Here is an 18,149-nt window from a genome sequence, read left to right as displayed (position 1 = left end):
GATCATTTTAGGATTGCTTATTTTAGCTCAAGACAAAGCTGGACTGACACCAGTTTAGAGTACAAGTTTCCCATCAACTTAACCAGGACAAACACAATCAGGCCATATAATAGTCCCATCAACTGATGTCATGAGAAGTCAAGAGTTGTCTCAGGCAGTGATAAATATAAACCTCATTCTCAATGACACAGTATTTTCTGGTTTTCACATTCAACTCCTCTCACCTTCAATGTGTACTGAAGTTTTCAAAACTTCATGCGTCTTAACCATGAACACCTCTTGCACTAAAAATGATCAAGCATAAAGATCTACAGCTAAAAGGCATGTTACAGGAAGAATCAGAACTGAGCAGATTAGTAGTGTAATTCATCATTTTTCCCTATACATCATCACAAAGTTATAATTTAATTTCTAACTTGAGACCTAGAGGTCATAGTTAAAAAGTATCACCACACCATCCCCTCAAAATTTTAGAAGAGATGCAAGAATTATCCTTCTTGAGTTGCTCCAGCTGTGATCTTGATTTCCTGCCCTCACAACCTTTGCAATCCCTCACACACCCACTCCCAACATAACATACAATTTCTAAGGAGAGAGGTACCACCTCCCTGCAGCTTGTTTTTTCAACAGCATCCTTTGCTCCTGACTTTCAGTACTGGCTGCAGTCCTTCCCCTTTTTTCAACCACACCTATATTAGCAGGCTTACAGGATTATAGCCTACATTCCCACGGAACTGGGGCAGCAAGGACTTTACATCCTGATCTGACATAAGGGGAACTATGTCCGTGAGATAATGAAATTAGAGTGTCTCCTGTTCAAGCAGACTGTCCATACATACCAGGATGCAAAGAAACCCCTGCCATATATCCACAGAAGGAGTTCTCCAGCTCCCTCTCCTCAGGGAGGAGTCCAGTAAAATTCAGGCATCCTGGCTGACATCCATGCTAACTTGGAGAGCACCAAGAATAATGAGAGTGCTCCGACTGCAGCTGAAATAAGCTGGAAAAACATTAAAGAAAACTACTGACCTAGAAAGACAATGAGCCTAAATAATACAGAGTATGTCATTTAAATAGCATAACACTCCTGGACGGATTTTTACCAACACTGTTCTGCTGAAATGCAGAATTTAAAGCTAGAAGAGGGTGATATTGCAGGGTTAAACTAGTGTAAACTTCCAAGAAGAATCTCAAATTGCAAAGCAAATTATTCTCAGTGGCTATTATTCATCAAGAGCAGTCAACTACCAGCAAAAAAACCCCCTCTTAAAATAAATTTGTTTTTTTCTAGTGAAATCTCAGCAAGCTCGCCGAAAATACTTCAGCTGTTTCAGAGAAGGGCTGCTAAAGTTTCAGGAAGACTTTGTTGCAGTTCTATGTCCTTAGGACACAGCATACAGAAGTTCAGGGGGTTGACCTTAGTAAATTTAACATGCTGGAAGCTTTGCAGGGCTATACATAAAATTGGATTTTTAAAGAAACCAATTTAAGTCCAGTGGTGACAACTTTTTTGATTCAAGTAAAAAACAATTAAAATCAAACAACTTCTGAAAAATCTTGCCAGCCTAAGTTACCAGCCTAAGTAAGTCCTATTTGAACACACAGACTTTATTAACACATCATTCCTCTACATAAAGCTTTCATTTTCATCACAGAGAGCTTTCAGGGCTGACTGTACAAAAGTGCTTTTGAAAAATACATCAAAACTGTAGCATCCTGACTGACAGTCTTTCTGCAATTTGCTTATAATTGAAAGACTGTAAGGGTCATCTTTCACAGCACAGGAGCAAGTACAGCAAACTGTCTTATCGGCACCGTTACTAACAGGAGGATACTGTATCCAAGTTTCTTTACACAAACAGTCACAGAAAGCACTTACGAATTTCAGCGTATCTTAATTTTTTTTTAAAGTAGTTTAGCTAAAAACTATGCACAGAACAGATGACAACTGTTTCCCATCGTTGTTTCTTCCTGGGGAAAGCAGGGAGTATGAAAGAATCAGAAAATTTCCTCCCAACAGATATTTCATTATTTCCCTGTGCTCCTTATGTATTGTATCCAGACACTTTCCAAGGATGTACAAGAACTGGCAAATAATTTTCAAAATCCAACTCCTTTTCTTAAAGGCTGAAAACAAATAGAATACTATGTATAAAATGACCACCTTTGAGAACAGTAAGACTACATTGGGAAATTTAGAAAGCATCTCAGCATCTCAAAAGCAAACAAATTATGCCAGGATCAAACAATTACTGTAATTACTTTACAATTTTATTATTATGCATTTATTTGTAATTATTTATGTATTTTACTATCCAGGTGTTGTAGCAATTGGATTTTTAATATATTTTAGTCAAAGATGTTCTAGATTAAAAGAAATCAGATATCATTGGAGGCAGTTGGTTTAGCCCCAGGCATCAAAAATGGTTTAAAGTGTTCAAGAGTTAGTAATAAAATCATACAGCTCTTCCTTCAGCCTTGCTATCAGTTGCTATCTTTATCTGCTTTTCTTAGTCAGCAAATACAGAATCATTTATGTGCTGAGGCTGAACCAGAATTCAGAGGAAAAAGAAATTATTTTCCAGATAATTCACTTCCAGAAACCTGTCCACTGTGCAATGAAGCACAGGGCATGCTTCTATCAGCAGCTTCACAAGCCCATAAAGAGTTTTAATGTGGTTTAACTACTGATGCCTACAGTCTGGCAAACCAACCAAGGACTGCAGTATTACCCAAGTGTAACAGAAACAGTGGATCAGTGTTAGTTTTCATAACTGCAAAGTGAGCATCCATGCCACAGCCAAGTCTATCATTAGTTCTTCAAAATTCAAGTGTAATATTACTACTTCTTCTTGAGGCCATGTACTAATTCAATCACACCCTTAAGAGCAGCATTGAACAGTTCAAAAATAAAACTACTGCTCATATTGCTCTTCACCATCTGGTCAGCTCCACTGTTCCACCCTTAAAACAGCTGCTCATTACAAAAAAAATTGCTATGAACAAATCATCTCAAGACACCTCCACAGGAAATAAAATCAACAAGCATTGAAATTAAAATAAAACACTACCAGTGTCAACAAACAATAAGTTGTTTTCGGACGCCTACTGCATATTGTGCTATTCTGGAAAGATACCTGCACTCCTTCAAGTCCAGCTGCAGATTCTGCACTCCACAGAGTCAACTTCTTTGGCCAGTCCTTGAAAGAATTCATTTTTATGCTCAAAGACGAAATGACAGTAACTTCAGGAGCTTTTCAAGGAGCTCCCTATTTTTCTTTTTTAAACGGTATTTTGTTTCATAGTTTTGAAATACTGGAGAAAATTACACAGAGCACTCCTCAGCACAGAATTCAAATCTACTAATATTAAAAGTATAAAACTGAACTGAGCATGACACACTACATCCTAGCCTTGGGCACATGGGAAACAATATTGAAACTAAATTCAAACTGTGGATTGGATGAGCTTCATTTAAGCTTAACTGCTTTTCCCAAAGCTTTACCAAGGCCATATTCTGTCTTAAGTCCTTGGTCTGAGAAAACCTCAGTTACAAGGACTCCTAAAACGGTTTCAATGTTACACCATAATCCAAAATATTTAGCATTAAAAAGGAAACCGACAGCTATCTAATATCTGTCCTCAGTAGAGAAAGCAAGCCATAGTCTGGCACTGCTTACAAGTCAAAACTCCATGAAGTCTGAAAATTCCCAGTTTAGAAAGAAAATCAGAATCTTCCTGCACAGACCATTGCTCTCTCATCTGCAGAGCAGGATGTTTCAATGTGAAAGAACTCCCACATCTCTAATCTCTTCCATGCTTCTGTAGTACTAAGTACTATCCCATGAACTGGGACTCAGTTTTCCTACAAAACAGAAGCTGAAAGTACCCGTGAGGACTGAAAATACTTGCCCTCAACTGGCACCTTCACAACTTTATAGCTACATCCATACTAAAACTATCAAGTTGTTGCCTACAAAAATCAGCTACAACTTCCTAACTCTTTCAAATGCTTATCAAAACTATTGATTAAAAAGCCTCCAGCTGACTCCAAACCCATGTAGGGCTCCCCTTTTTCCCTGAAATTTGTGAGAAAATGCATGTGTGTTTATTAAGATACAATTATTACTATTACTAGAGAGATGATTCTGCCTGAATTAAGGTGCAAATGAGACCATATGCCAAACTCAGTGGTATGAATTTTATTTAACAGTAAATGTGAAGTAATGAGAGAATAATTAAAAAGAGAGGAGAGGGGAGGGGAGAGAAAGAGAGTGATGACAGATTAAGACCCATCAAGAGAGTGGCAAGGGGTAGACAAGAAAAATACCTCAAATCCTGCAGGCACTCCCAGGCTGAGAATAAAACATGCTCTCATTTCACTGGGAACTGCCCAATTGTGCAGGATACAAGAATTAAAAGGCACAATTACCTATGTGAAATGTTATCAAAGGAAGCAAAAAAGCAAGATTGGACAGTGTTTCAGGAACCACATAGAAGAGATAACAGCAATGGGTTATACAAACCGGACTTAATTTTTGTGAAGGAAATCCAAACATTCGTGGTGGATGTGACTGTGTGATACGAGTGTACTGACACATCTTTAGAAGCAGCGGCCATAGAAAAAGTGAAGAAATACCAACATCATCACAAACACATCCAGGAACTCGCAAATGTGGTAGACATCGTATTTGTGAGCTTTCCCTGTGGAGCATGGGGGAAATGGTACCATAGAAACCACGAACTTCTGAGGGCCCTGGGTCTCTCCAAGTCAATGAAGGAGAAGACAGCCTGGCCTCCAGAGCGCTCTGCACTTCTGTAGGTGTTGTACATGTGTCTGGGAGTAAAGCACGTGCTGTTACATCACCTTAACTCACCAATGAGGTTTCAGCAAATGGCATGGGCACTGGGCAGCCACAAGCCAGCTGATAACAGGCATGGACAGCACGTGGGGATGAGAATGGACTCATATCATGAGGTGCCTCATACCATCCAAATGGGACAAAATTCTACTGATTTTCACTGAAGTGGACAGGCCACCTATACTTAACTTGGAAAAGGAATATACATAAATTATATGTGTTTGATAAATAGAAAGATATCACCACCTGGGGATCCAGTGTCCTGTTAGTCCTCTTCTTCTGGTCTTCTTGGTGGTGGGAGCCCAACACAACAGAGTTCAATGGGTTAATCATGTTCAGGTGTACAAGGGAAGTCCAAGCACTTCCCTTTGCATGCAGGCGGGAGAGTTTTACACTGTCTTTTGCAACACTGTGGATCATGCCCAGTCCTTTGGTGGAAGGCCTCAGAAATTGAGTCTGGGGGCACTTCGGGGGTCTTTGATGGTTTATGATCCCTTCTAAGACATGACGCTGCCTCTCACGTCAGTGCAGCTGAGCCAGTTATGCCCCATCAGAAGGGATGAACACCCTCTGGCCTAAGCGTGACAGTTGTGTAAAGAAGGACAACTGGCATGACATAAAATATCACCCTGCCTCCACAGGGTCTGCTTCTTATCTAGCTCAAAACCCAGCTTCTAGCCACTGGTGGTGGGTGTTCACCCTCCCTGTCTTGTGTGGATCAAAGGCTTCCCCATCACACACCACACTCCCAAAAACACTCCTCCCCCTGGAGAAGGTGTGCACACCTGGCCTCAGCAAAGCTCCCTGTGGCCTCCACAAATGGCTGATTGTTTTGAGTCATTACAACTAACATTTCAGTCTCTCATAGCGTTCACTAATGCAAAATTTAAAGAAATTACTTAAACCATGAAAAATTCTCTAGCCAGAAAAAAGTATCTTTGTGATTAACAGATATACTTCAGAAATTACCCATTGCTGCAGAACTGCATGAAAAAATTCCCTTCCAAGGCTATGCACATGAAAAACACACCAGTAAACTAAAACCATCCCCTAAATAGTGAATTTTTTCTGTATCTCTCAATAGAAACAAGTAGCTGCTATTGTGAGGACTGTGGTAACCAAATTAGAAAAGCTACAAGAATGAGTGACAGAATTCAAAATTACATTACAGAATTCTACAGTGAACAAGCCCCAGCCAACAAGAGCACATGATTACTTATGCTTCCCAGACAAATCTGGAAGTTCACGATCTTTCAAGTAATACCATACCTGTATTTATTTGGTTGTTTACTTTAGCAACTGATCCAGTGAGATTCCTGCTGAGGTTGTCTTGCACAGACTGAGCAGACGAAACAGTCGATAATGTTGTATTATATCCCACGGGAACGTGCTGTTGAACAGAATGAGGTACTGATGTACTCTGGCTAGAAAACGCATTTGTGTCTTTGAACTGTCCAACAGTAGGTAGACTCTGCGAGGTAAATGTCTGCCCATACGCACCGCCAGCAGCCACGGGAGGATAGGAAACATTAGGATACATGGCACCAGAAACCACAGGCATGGCATAGTGATCAGAATTGAGGGGGAATCCCTGAGATGCAACTGAAGAGCTGACAGAAGTGCTGTAGTGATTATCAAATGCTGAATATGACTGCTGAGCACTCATATGCAAGTAGGATGCAGATGATATTGCTCCTTGAACAGGTCTGTCACTGGACCCCCCTGAATGGGGAGGAGTGTTGTTGTACAATTGCTGTGATTCCTGTGCATTCAACACATTGCTACCCACAGATGTCATAACGTTTTGTGCTGGTGCTGAATAGTAACCAGGGTAGTAACTGGCTCTGTACTGATTATCCAGATGTGAAGCAGCAGCTTTATTGGGCACTTGGGAATAGTGTCCTGAAGGCGCACTGTAGTTTGGAAGATGTGAGCCATAGCCAGAGGGGAACTGCATCTGACTCTGCACAGGACCTGAAATGAAGAGAAAACATCACATGTATTAAATGAGCATCTGCTAGTAGTGCCAAAGGGACTCTGCACTTGAACTAACAAACAATTACTTTCTTCTTCTTTTCTGTCACTATTTTTGAGTTCAATCCCCATCAGCAGAGAGAGGATAAACCAAGTATAACACATGCAAATACAGTATTTGAAGAAATTAGTAAACACACACAGAAGTAGCAGAAAAATGGATTCCATGCCAAGACTGTTGGCCTCTTGTTTGTATTTTGAATATTTTTAACAGTTTATAAGAGGTTAATACTTAAAAAAAAATAGTGAGCAACAATAAACACCAAACTGGTGTTTCTAAGTGTTTGAACACAAGGGTTTGCCTTACAGAAACTGCCTGAATATGGAAACTGAAAAGCTGCAGTCAAATCAGTATGTCACTACATAACAATATAGGTATTTCTTCTTTACAAGTCTTCAATACAGTGACCAAGATAAAGAGTTGCAGGGCAGTTATATTTGTCTTCTATGTCCTTATGTATTATGCTTTCAGGAAAACTGATGTTTTTATGGAACTACAGAGTATTTGATAAGGCATGTCATTTTAATTTACTGCCTGATACTTACATCACGTGTAAGAGATGTTGATATCAGAGAAACTGACCTCTGGTATCACTGCAACTGACTATGCAACATTAGAGGTTAATTACACACTGGCCCAGCAAGGGTCAAACAAGTGCTTGCTTGCTAGAGACCAAATGTTAACTATGTCCAAACTGATTTTCTCAGGACCAACTATTCAATGGAAAATCTCAAAGTTCTTCCTCACATTCTGTTCCTTAACCCTGTTTTTATTTTTAGTGAACCACAGATGCTGTGTCTGGATAACTTACTTTCTTAAAATTGCCACACCCTATTGCTTACACCACGCAGAATGACTGTGGTGTTATTTCTCACTCCTTGGTCAATAAAAACACAAACACAGCACTGGCCCACTCACAAATTAAACGGCAGCTGAGGTAATAATGAATAGTTGATTCCCCTGCTTATATTTACAATGATTACAAAACTTAAGCATTCATTCCCTTGTCTTGAAATTCTGAAAAACGACTGTTTTCCAAGTAACCTCTAGGTGTCCTATGATTAACTTGCAAGGCAATTTTAATAATGAATTTGTTAACAGACCCCTATAAATAAGGAAGATACTGCCCAAAATTGCTTTCTGGTGAAATTAAAAATGCCCTTTCATAACTGACAGGAAGTTGAGCAGACAAGAAAGGAGCTAAAAAAAATGCAGAGCAGTAACTTGGATGGCTGGGTAAAAGACAGAGAGGCACTTTGGAGAAAAGCATAAAGAGCTTTAAAAAAAAAATTATCTCAAGTTTTGAGGAGAGCATGTAACTACGCTTCTGATTCACCTTTTCCTTGAAAAAGTGGGAACTACTTTATAGAGCTGCATAGTTTTTTCTCCTTTAAAGGAAAATGACTTTGAGTTAGCAAGTCATTACCAGATACATGAACTTTGCCAGACTTTTGACCTGCTTTTTAAAGTCTGAAAAAGCAAACCCAAAAATACACCAATAACTTACACGTGTCAAGGCTTATGGCTTTAAGCAGCTATGTCACTTAAGGTGTCAAGAAAAGATATTTTATTTGAAAAGTCTGTGCATCTGTTCTACTGATATATGCAGATTCAACTAACTGAGCAGGTATAATTTAGAAACTGGTCTAGGAGCACCTGACTTCTAAATAAAAGGTTGCATATCAAATCATCTACTGTGAAGTCTTCCAGTACCTAGCTCTTTTTTAAAAGCACACACCATAAACAGAGATTAAATTACCAATACAAGATTTCAGTCTCTACATAATAAAATGCAGAGTCCTTTTTATTCACATTTTAAGTAGAAACATCTATAAATACACACATGAAAATTTCACTGAGACAGACAATATTTGAAAAATTATATTTTTGATTTCAAACTGCAGGTCCTTTGAAAGCAAGTTTTACAATTAGAGATGAAAGATAAATCTCATTATTTGAAGTGAGTTTTTTCTCCATTTGATTATAAAGAATGTGAGTAGAAAGTAATTTTTGCACTGCAACTAGTAGCCGAAGCTACTAATGGTGGCTAGACAACTGGACAGTTTACAACACTGGAAATCAGAATACATCTTCAGTATCATTTCAAAATCTCATTAATCACACACCAGCTGCACACAGCAGGTGTATTTCTAACACATCATCTCTATAATGAAAGCAATGAACCTCTCCTATGAACAAACTAATATTTTATATAATGTTACAATGTGTAATTACACAGACATTAACAGGTAAACTGTGGATTTTCATTGTAATTCTTATTGTATTGCCCATGTTCTCATGTTTTTTAAGCTGCTTTAAAAAGGGTGTTCGGGAGGCGTTCTTGGTAAAAAAAGAAGGGGAAGTTGTGGAGGGCTGTGACCCCTGGCACAAGAGCCCTCTGCACTCCCTTGGAGGAGAGAGGCCTGAGGGCAAAAAGACTCTCCCAGAGATAAGCAACCTTCCTCTGGGTCATGGTGACAAAGTGAAGCACCCCCAGCACGCCTTGTTTCTATATGGTAATAGTCTGTACCCAGTTGGCTCATTGGTTTCTACCCCACCCCCTGCCTTTCCCATAAAAAGCCCCTGTTTCTGCCCCAGACTAGGGAGCCTTTGTCCCTGGCCGTCCCTTCACAGGGGCTGCTGGACAACAAAAGCTGCCTCTGTGGAACTGCCAAACGAGGCTCCTGTCTCTCTGTCCCCGAGTTCGCCTTGGGTGATTTCACAAAGAGCTGATATTACTTGTAGCAGAGAAGTCGCTGCACTTGCTGAAATCCCCTGCTGCCCAGGGAGGCCTGCCATCCCCCCGGAAGAGCTGTTCTTTGCAGGACACTCTCTCTAGGAAGGTCGTGGCACACTGGTGCTGACCAGCATCGGACCCCCTTGTGATAGTAAACCTCAAAAATCTTAATGCTTTTTAAGAGGGGGGGGGGGGGGGGGGGGTGGAGAGCCACCATGCAAAAAACTCCAAACTCCCACACAAAAAAGCAGCAGTGCTATGACTATACCACAAAGTGAATTAGTAAAGTTTTGCTTGCTAATGCCATGTTTGGTTTTTACGTCCATGCATTCCCTCAGCAGCATAATTCAGCCATCTGCCACATACCCTACCTACACGGAGTCTACAGATGCTACAATACCAAACTTCCTTTCTATCCAAAACCACTTGTGAGCTTTCCAAAACTTGCAACATCCCTTTACCCACCTCCAGAGAAGACTCCCACAGCTTCCAAACATGTCCTTCACTCCGTGGGCAGAGGGCAGCACCACTGTCCCTTGTTTACTGCTGGCAAACCAACCAGCAGATCAAGGTGCTGCTGAGCTCTCACTACAGCTCAGTCACAGAATTGATGTCTCCTCCTTCATTCACACAGCTTCCCATTTTCACAAAATATTCAGAGGTTTCCCATCTTTCACATCTCTATTCTCTTTGTTAAATTGACTGAAACTATCCAAAGTCTGAGGAGGGATGAAAAACAAGGCTAAATAACATAATAATGGAAATTTTGCTTCCAAAGTGCCAGTAGAGATACCAATGGCAGCCTTACAAACCAGCTGTAGACAGCACCAGACAAAACTCTTCTAAAGAGCCATGGGGATTCAATACAATTATCCTCTCAGTGCTGCATTTCAATACATTAAATTGTTAGCGCTGAAGTCCTCCATCACTACTGAAGAAATACACTATCTTTCAGTACTGGTTTAACAAGAACCATTTTGTTATGCTGAAATTAGGAAATAGGTCATTTTCCACTTAGATACAAAGCCACTTGTAAGACTACAAAAAAAAACTTCTCGAAAATAATACCATATACACAAGAAGTTACTTTTAAAAACCCAACAAAACAATCACCCCTAAATTTAACAAAAACTAAAGTCTCCAAGGATCTCAAACGGACTTGGTCATTGAACCAAGCAAAACTTACTAATAACAAACTTAAACATCCTTTTTAATACCATCATATGTACAACAGGCTGCTTGCCTTCTGCAAAAAACACTCTTTTTCATCAGATGGCAGCAACTACAAAGTTTTAACTGAAAAATTCACATTTAATCAAATTAAAACACAGAGCACTCTAAACACTTGAAAGGATACACTGGTATTTTCCTTCAGCCAATATAGAAATAGCTCAATTCACTTTAGAATCTTACATTTAAATTCCATTACAGTGATATAAAATTAAATTTCAAAAGCAATGACAGTCCTCTTTGTGAGGTTTAGTTTCTATGAGATAGAATAGAAATTTCCACTAGTCATTTTATGTTACTATTCCCCTCTACTTCCCCTCCTACTTCAATTTAAAAAAAAAGCCCCAAATCCTGTGTTGTAACTGCAGGAGATTAGCACTACAACACAACAGATAGACCAACAGAAACATTTTATAATGCTATTGCTAAATGTCACAAAATAAAAAATTCAGAGACTAAAATTATTGACTAATGTCATCAAAAGCATCTAAAGGAACACAGAAACCAATTCAAGTCTGTTATTGAACGGTGTATAAATTTCTCAGAATTAAAGTGTTTTTCAGAAAATAAATGGCCTATGCCCTGTTTTACACAAGCTGTTTCTAACAATATTAGCAGCAACAAGGAGTTAATTAATTAAAACAACAAAAACGATGGCTCTTTAAAATTAGTATTTCATTCAGCTAAGAACATGAAGAGAAGATGTGATGACAGTTTCTATTTGTTTCTGGAAACACTTCCAGGTTACTCATGCTGTAGCAGTTGTATCTCGATAACGGCATGTTTTTTGATTAAAAGCCATATCGATTGGCATTTTCTGCACAATTTTTACAAACACCAGCATTACAATACCAGTTTGGACACAACTGAGGTATCACTATCTCCTTAAAACCTACCGTTTAATTATATTCATTTTCTTCGGTGACTGCCTCAACACCTACTTTATAAGCATTTAAGTGCTTAGCACTTAATTTCCCTTTTGGACACGAGAAAAATTCACAATTCTCAAGTAAAATATTTTGTAGGTCCTTACCCTGCATACTGATCTGTTCAGAAAACACACCTGTGCAGGAAATAGTCTGCTACAAAAGATTTAACAGTATAAGCTAGAACTCTATGCAAGAGGCCACATTTATTTACCACACCAATATTACATAGAGGAGATGATTATGTAGGGATTTTGAAGAGTTAATGTGGTGTGTCAATAAAGAACTGATTTTATAGTGCAGCAATTTAAAAATGCGGAAGTGTACACTCACTACTTTCATTCATAGTACAGTCAGTCTCACTACCTCTCCACCTGAAATGGGAGTCAATATTTTGTGACTTTAAACTATTCTGCCTTTGTTTTTCAGTGACCCACATTTCACTGGTCCAATGTTGCCTGTTCAACTCAGATCGCAAGATCCAGTTGTGTGAACGCTCACCCCACCTAATACTTTTAAGTTCATATACTGCTACAAAGTGAGTACTCTCGCCCCCAATACGCGATTTTCTGCCCATTCTCACGCACGACAGCCAGCGTCGAGGCCTGGAGGTGCCTCGGCCTCCAGAGCCTTCGTGAAACGCCACAAAGCAGGCGCCACAGCACCGGGCAGATCCAAATCCGCGAGGAGAGAAAGGTGCGGATATCCCCTCCCTCGCCCCTTCAGCGAAGAGAGAAGAGGCTGCGCCTTCTCAAGTTCTTTCCGCACGCAGCCGCGGGGGGCCCAAACCTTCCCCGAGCAGCTCCGGCGGGTCCTGCTGCCTCTGAGCCAAAGGGCTTCGCTACGTGCCGGATCCGCCGGGCCCACGCCCGCCCCCCCGGGAGGAAGGAAGAGCGCGCAGGCCCCCAGCACCCACAGGGGCCTCACCGCCGCAGGAGCGGCGCAGCTCGTCCGGGGGACCCCGCGGGCGGCCCTTCCCCGCCCGCCCGAGCCCCGCGTAGGCCCCTCACCGTTCTGGCAGCGCGGCGCGCCGCTCGCAGGGGCCGCGGCCTCCAGGGAGCTGCCAGGCCCGCCCGGGGAAAACGCGGCGGCGGGCCGCGGCGGTAGCCCCGCGGGCGCGGACATGACTCCTCGCAGCGCTTCTTCACTGCGTCCCACTCCTGCCTGCCCCTCTTCCTCCTCTTCCTCCTCCTCCTCCTCCTCTCCTTCTCCTCCGCCGCCCGATCCACAGCCGGGCGCCGAGCGAGGGTCGGGAGCCGCGGGAGGGCCCGAGCAGCCGCGCGCGCCGTCGCGGCCCTGAGCGCCGCCGCCCACAGCGCCCCCTGGCGGCGGTTCCGCCGTGAGGCCGCGCCCCGCCCGGCACTGCCCGGCCGCGGGCCCGGCAGGATGGGCTGAGCAGGGAGGATGGGCTGAGCAGGGAGGATGGGCTGAGCAGCGAGGATGGGCTGAGCAGCGAGGATGGGCTGAGCAGGCAGGACGGGCTGAGCAGGCAGGATGGGCTGAGCAGGCAGGACGGGCTGAGCAGGCAGGATGGGCTGAGCAGCGCGGCCGGCCCTCGCACCCCGCGAGAGGCTCAGCTCACCCGCTCCCGGCGGGCACGGCCCCTGTGGCGGGGAGAAACCGCCCGGCCCGGCCCGGCCCGCTTAGTCTGTGTGTGGCGAGGCCGCATGCCGTGTCTGTGACTCTGTGAGCAGGCCGGGGCACGGTGAGGAGAGGCTCGGGGAGGTGATCCTGCCCCTCTACTCGGCCCTAGTGAGGCACATCTGGAGTGCTGGGTTCTGTTCTGGGCTCCTCAGCACAAGAGAGACATGGAGCTCCTGGAGCATGTCCAGTGGAGGGCAACAAGGTTGCTTGAGGGACTAGAGCATTGCTTATCAGGAATGGCTGGGGGAGCTGGGCTTGTTAAGCCTGGAGAAGAGACAACTGAGAGGGGATTTAATCTATATATATGTAAATATATATCTATACACATATACTCTATAAATATCTAAAGTGGGGCTGCCAAGAGGATAGAGCCAGGCTCTTCTCACTGGTGCCAAACAGCAGGACACAAGGCAACTGGCAGAAACTGATGCACGTTAACTTCTTTACAGCATGGGTGACTGTGCACTGGAGCAAATTGCCCAGAGAGGTTGTGGGGTCTCCCTCACTTGACTATCAGGAGATACTCAAGAACCATCTGGATACAATCCCATGCCATGTGCTGTAGGATGACCCTGCTTGAGCAGGGAGTTTGAACCGGATGAGCCACTGTGGTCTATTTCAATCCGACAGATTCTGTGAGGTTGCTCCATGTCCCTGCCTCATGACACAGATATACACATGTACAATACACACACCTCTCATCATTTTGCTTGAGACATTTTTGTATGTATAGGTAATATGTGCTACTTTAGGTCTAAATGTACCCTAGAATACACAGAGGTAATGTGCATGTTCTGCACAGAGGAAAAGGCCTCAGAAGGTGAGGTGAGGTGAAAGCTCTCCCGCTGTAATTATTCTTGTACAAACAGAAAAGCCTCAGTGAGATGGGGTGAGCTGAGGCAAGGCCTTTCGTTCAGTGTTAGGAGTGCACACTGTATTCTGTCTGTCTCCAGTGTGGATACATGCTATCTATAGAGACAGGCCTTCACAAGGAACGATGAGGTGAGATAAGGCAAGACTTTCCAGTCTCTGTGCAGAATATATGCTACATATTCTCTGAACAGGAAGACAAGTGTTGGAGAGCCTCTGCCATGGTTCAACCCCAACCAGCTACTGAGCACCACACAGGCTCTCGCTCACTCCACCCCACTCCATCCGGGTGCAATGGGGAAGAGAATCAGAATTGTAGAAGTGAGAAAACTCGTGAGTTGAGATAAAGTCTGTTTAAGAGTTAAAGCAAAAACACAAGCAAAGCCAAACAAGGAATTCCTTCACCACTTGCTGTGGGTAGGCAGGTGTTCAGCCACCTCCAGGAAAGCAGGGCTCCATCACATGGAATGGTTATTTGGGAAGACAAACACCATCACTCTGAACATCCCTCCCTTCCTTCTTCTCTCTCACCCAGCTCTATATGCTGAGCACACCACCACATGGTATGTAATATCTCTTGGGTGAGTTGGGATCAGCTCCCTCAGTTGTGTCCTCTCCCACCTTCTTGTGCTTGCCCAGCCCCCTCGCTGGTGGGGTGGTATGAGAGGCAGAAGAGACCTTGACACCATGTAAGCACTGCTCAGCAGTAATAAAACATTCCTGTTTTATCGACACTGTTTCCAGCTCAAATCCAAAACATAGCCCACACCAGCTGCTGTGAAAAAAATTAACTCTATCCCCAGCCCAAACCAGCACACCCTCCCCTGTTGGCTGCCGTTGACAAAGGTTCCATTCAGTTTAACACTTTCCACAGTCAATCACACACTAAACCATATTAATTTTGACTGTTTGTCTGTCTCTATCACCTGTCTATCACCTATTATTCACTCAGACACTACTCAAGACTGAATTAATCGCTCAGGTTATTTAATTAATTATACTAAAAGGTCAAGAGCACTATAATATACAGGTGATTATATCATCAACACTAAATCCAACAACACTGAGTCACCTTCACTTGTTGCATACATTTGACCAGTCTCATCCCTGTTTGTATACTGTCCTTCCTACTGGTTATTATGCATGTCTGTCCTTAAATACTTTTTAAATTACTTTGCCTGTATGCTTAGCATATGGCCCACCTCTGACTGTTACAGTTAATAAAGGGGCATCTTTTAATACTGCAGGAACTGCTTGTATTGGAACGTTTCTCAGCCTTCACACCCTATCAGACAATGTAGAGGTGTCTTGCGCAGGCGTCCATCCTCCTTTGATAGATTGTAGATCCATATCTGAAAGAAACAGTTTCTTCTCCATGACCTAATAAGCTAGGGCAAGAAATAATGGGTCCAAAATGCAGCAACATTCAGGTGAACTATTAAGAAATAAACATTATCTTAGGATACTATAGGACTAAGTGGCTTGGGAATGGTGTGACATTGCCATAATAGAAGGAGTTTTCACAGGGGTTACACAAATATTTTGAGAATCAGACTGTCAGCCAGAAAGTGACCTCTTGAAGTCTCTTCCAGGCCTGTATTGCTCTGACAGGGTTAACAAATTCTGCTGTTAAAGTTGTTCTTCCTTCTTTGTAACCCACGCTTTCCTTTCTTTGTAACCCATACTCCATCCTACACAAAACACTTCTGAGAAATGAATGCATGACAGCAAAATAATTCAGAAATATGGACAACCAGCTGATTTGTCTTTTCATTCTCAATGCTGTTTGAGAAGGCGTGTAACTGCTTCCTTGTACTACAACTATATTTCGTCACAGCATGCAGCACATATGAATCTATTTTGACAAAGGCTTTTCCTTTTCTAAGTCTCATTTCTCTAACTCCTGGTACTGTGAAACCATAAATATATCCTATATCACAGTCTTTGAAAATTACACATCAATTTATGATCAAGCAGAAGTAGTTTTAGATCATTGTGCTAAAAGCAAGAGGAGGCAACTGGGAATTTTCCCATTTTTTGAATGCTTTTACAAAACCTTTTGCGCGGCTTAATCAATTATTTTCTACAAACAACAATGACACTGTGGTTTAACCCATTAATTCCTAGGAAATCCAGATAAGTTGGCAGCTAGAACACAATCCCCTAATGGAAATTCACCATAAACTCAAACCCATGAGTTTTGTTTTCCTCATTTATAATGAATCTGAAAGCGTTAGCAAGGAATGAGTACTAATGTCTGCTTTTTATGCTACCATGCAACAAATAACACAGGAGCTGTCTCATCTGGGCCATTGCTTCCTCCTAGTCTAGCAACCAGCTTATTACAGAAGTAATAAATTCTTTGGCCAGTTGATGAGACTTAATTACTAATAGATTTATTTTGACCTTTGGTGGAGGAAACAGTGACATAGAAAAAGTCTCTCTGCCATTTGGGTTTGCAGAACAAATGTGAAAGTGCATCTTGTTACCCATAACCTGGTAAATGAGGCATTAAATGTCCAAACTTAAAAAAAAAGGCTATTTTTATGAGGAGGAAAACCTGGGAACAAATTGTTATAAATGGAGTTAGTAATGAACTTTAGCGTAACTAAGCCAAGTTTCTTCCACTTTGTCACACATTTCAGAAGGAGAATGACAAATCAGGTGCTTTTATAACCTCCATCAACAAAATATAGCTGTAGGTCACTCTATCTCACTAGTACATTTTTAATTATTGTGCTGTATTTCTAACAGGAACTGGGCCACTTCAGTACAAAGTAATAAGGCTTCACATTTCCACAATAAGAGTCTCCAATTGTGTTAACATCACTGTATTTGCATAAGTTGCCTCTAGTCACTGCAGTGGGATCACTTTCCAGAATGAGAATGGCAAATCAAGACTCTTGATGTCACTGTGAAGTGTGCCTCTGCTTGGGTGACCTCTTCATCTGGATGAAGGATAAATCCCTGCATCCACTGGGTGAGTTCCATGCTATACTTCATTTGCAGCTGGTTAATTAGTAGAAGAGGCCCCAGGGTAGTTATGCTCCACTTAAAATAAAGATCTTTCAAACTTCTAAAACATACCAGAGAACAAGATACCAGTTGTGATGCTGCTCCGTTTTCTTACACATGTACAGATTTACTTTCCATGTAGTTTATTTTAGTAATTATCCAGATAACTCCAGAGGAGTTTTGTGTCTCAGCAATGAGCAGGACTTCTGTTTGTCTGCCTGAAGCACTTGGCATGTATTCTATCTGGGTACACAAGCCTGAACTGTGCTAAATTTTCGTGAGGGTTTTTTTTCCTTTCCCTTCCATTTTTTTCCCCCCTCCGGGATATTTATACTTCTAATGGAAAAGGCTCAAAAAGCAGCAGGATCTACCTGGCTGTGGTTTCACCAGCTCTAAGGAAAACCTTACACATTTGCACATCACATTTACCAATCGCTGTACAAATTATAGGATAAAGGGGTCTGCAAATACCAACATAATGATGGTGACCCAGCTACTTTTGACTACCTTGGCATCAACAACAGTCTAATTGTCATCATCATAGGGTGGCTGTGAATTATGTAAAAGAATGATTTAGCTCTTTGCTGGACCGAGGCAATGAGCTCTGCTAACTGCTACAGCTGATAGTGGCTGGGTATAGCTAATCATTATGGCCTCTGTGTCTGAGGCTAGAAGTCAGAGTAGTTGTTCCATTCTGTAACCCCTAATGATGGGTGTTGTCTCTGCTCATACTCTAGTCCATAATTTCTGTGATACCTCTTTAAATCTGGATATATGACACAAATTCTCACTTAAATTGGTGCTCCTGATTGGCAATTATGCCTGGTAAG

The 18,149-nt window shown here is 42.1% G+C and overlaps 1 protein-coding gene across 2 annotated transcripts in view; it reads right to left on the bottom strand.

Annotated features, from left to right (window-relative positions):
- Window positions 1-13,076, bottom strand: part of SEC24B (SEC24 homolog B, COPII coat complex component) — a 45,980-nt gene extending 32,904 nt beyond the window's left edge. Inside the window, exons 1-2 of one of the 2 annotated variants that reach the window (XM_048304139.1) lie at window positions 12,801-13,076; window positions 6,132-6,836 (exon numbers count right to left, since the gene is read on the bottom strand). In XM_048304139.1, the coding sequence (XP_048160096.1) occupies window positions 6,132-6,836; window positions 12,801-12,915 (820 nt within the window). In that variant the 5' untranslated portion in view covers window positions 12,916-13,076. The remainder of the gene's footprint in view (window positions 1-6,131; window positions 6,837-12,800) is intronic. The other variant, XM_048304138.1, reaches the window with a different exon arrangement.
- Window positions 13,077-18,149: the final 5,073 nt, after the last annotated feature.

This window comes from Corvus hawaiiensis, chromosome 5 (genome assembly GCF_020740725.1).
Source record: "Corvus hawaiiensis isolate bCorHaw1 chromosome 5, bCorHaw1.pri.cur, whole genome shotgun sequence".
Classification (NCBI taxonomy): domain Eukaryota; kingdom Metazoa; phylum Chordata; class Aves; order Passeriformes; family Corvidae; genus Corvus; species Corvus hawaiiensis.
The sequence above is the reverse complement of the archived record's forward strand: the minus strand, read 5'-3'. Positions and strand labels throughout refer to the sequence as shown.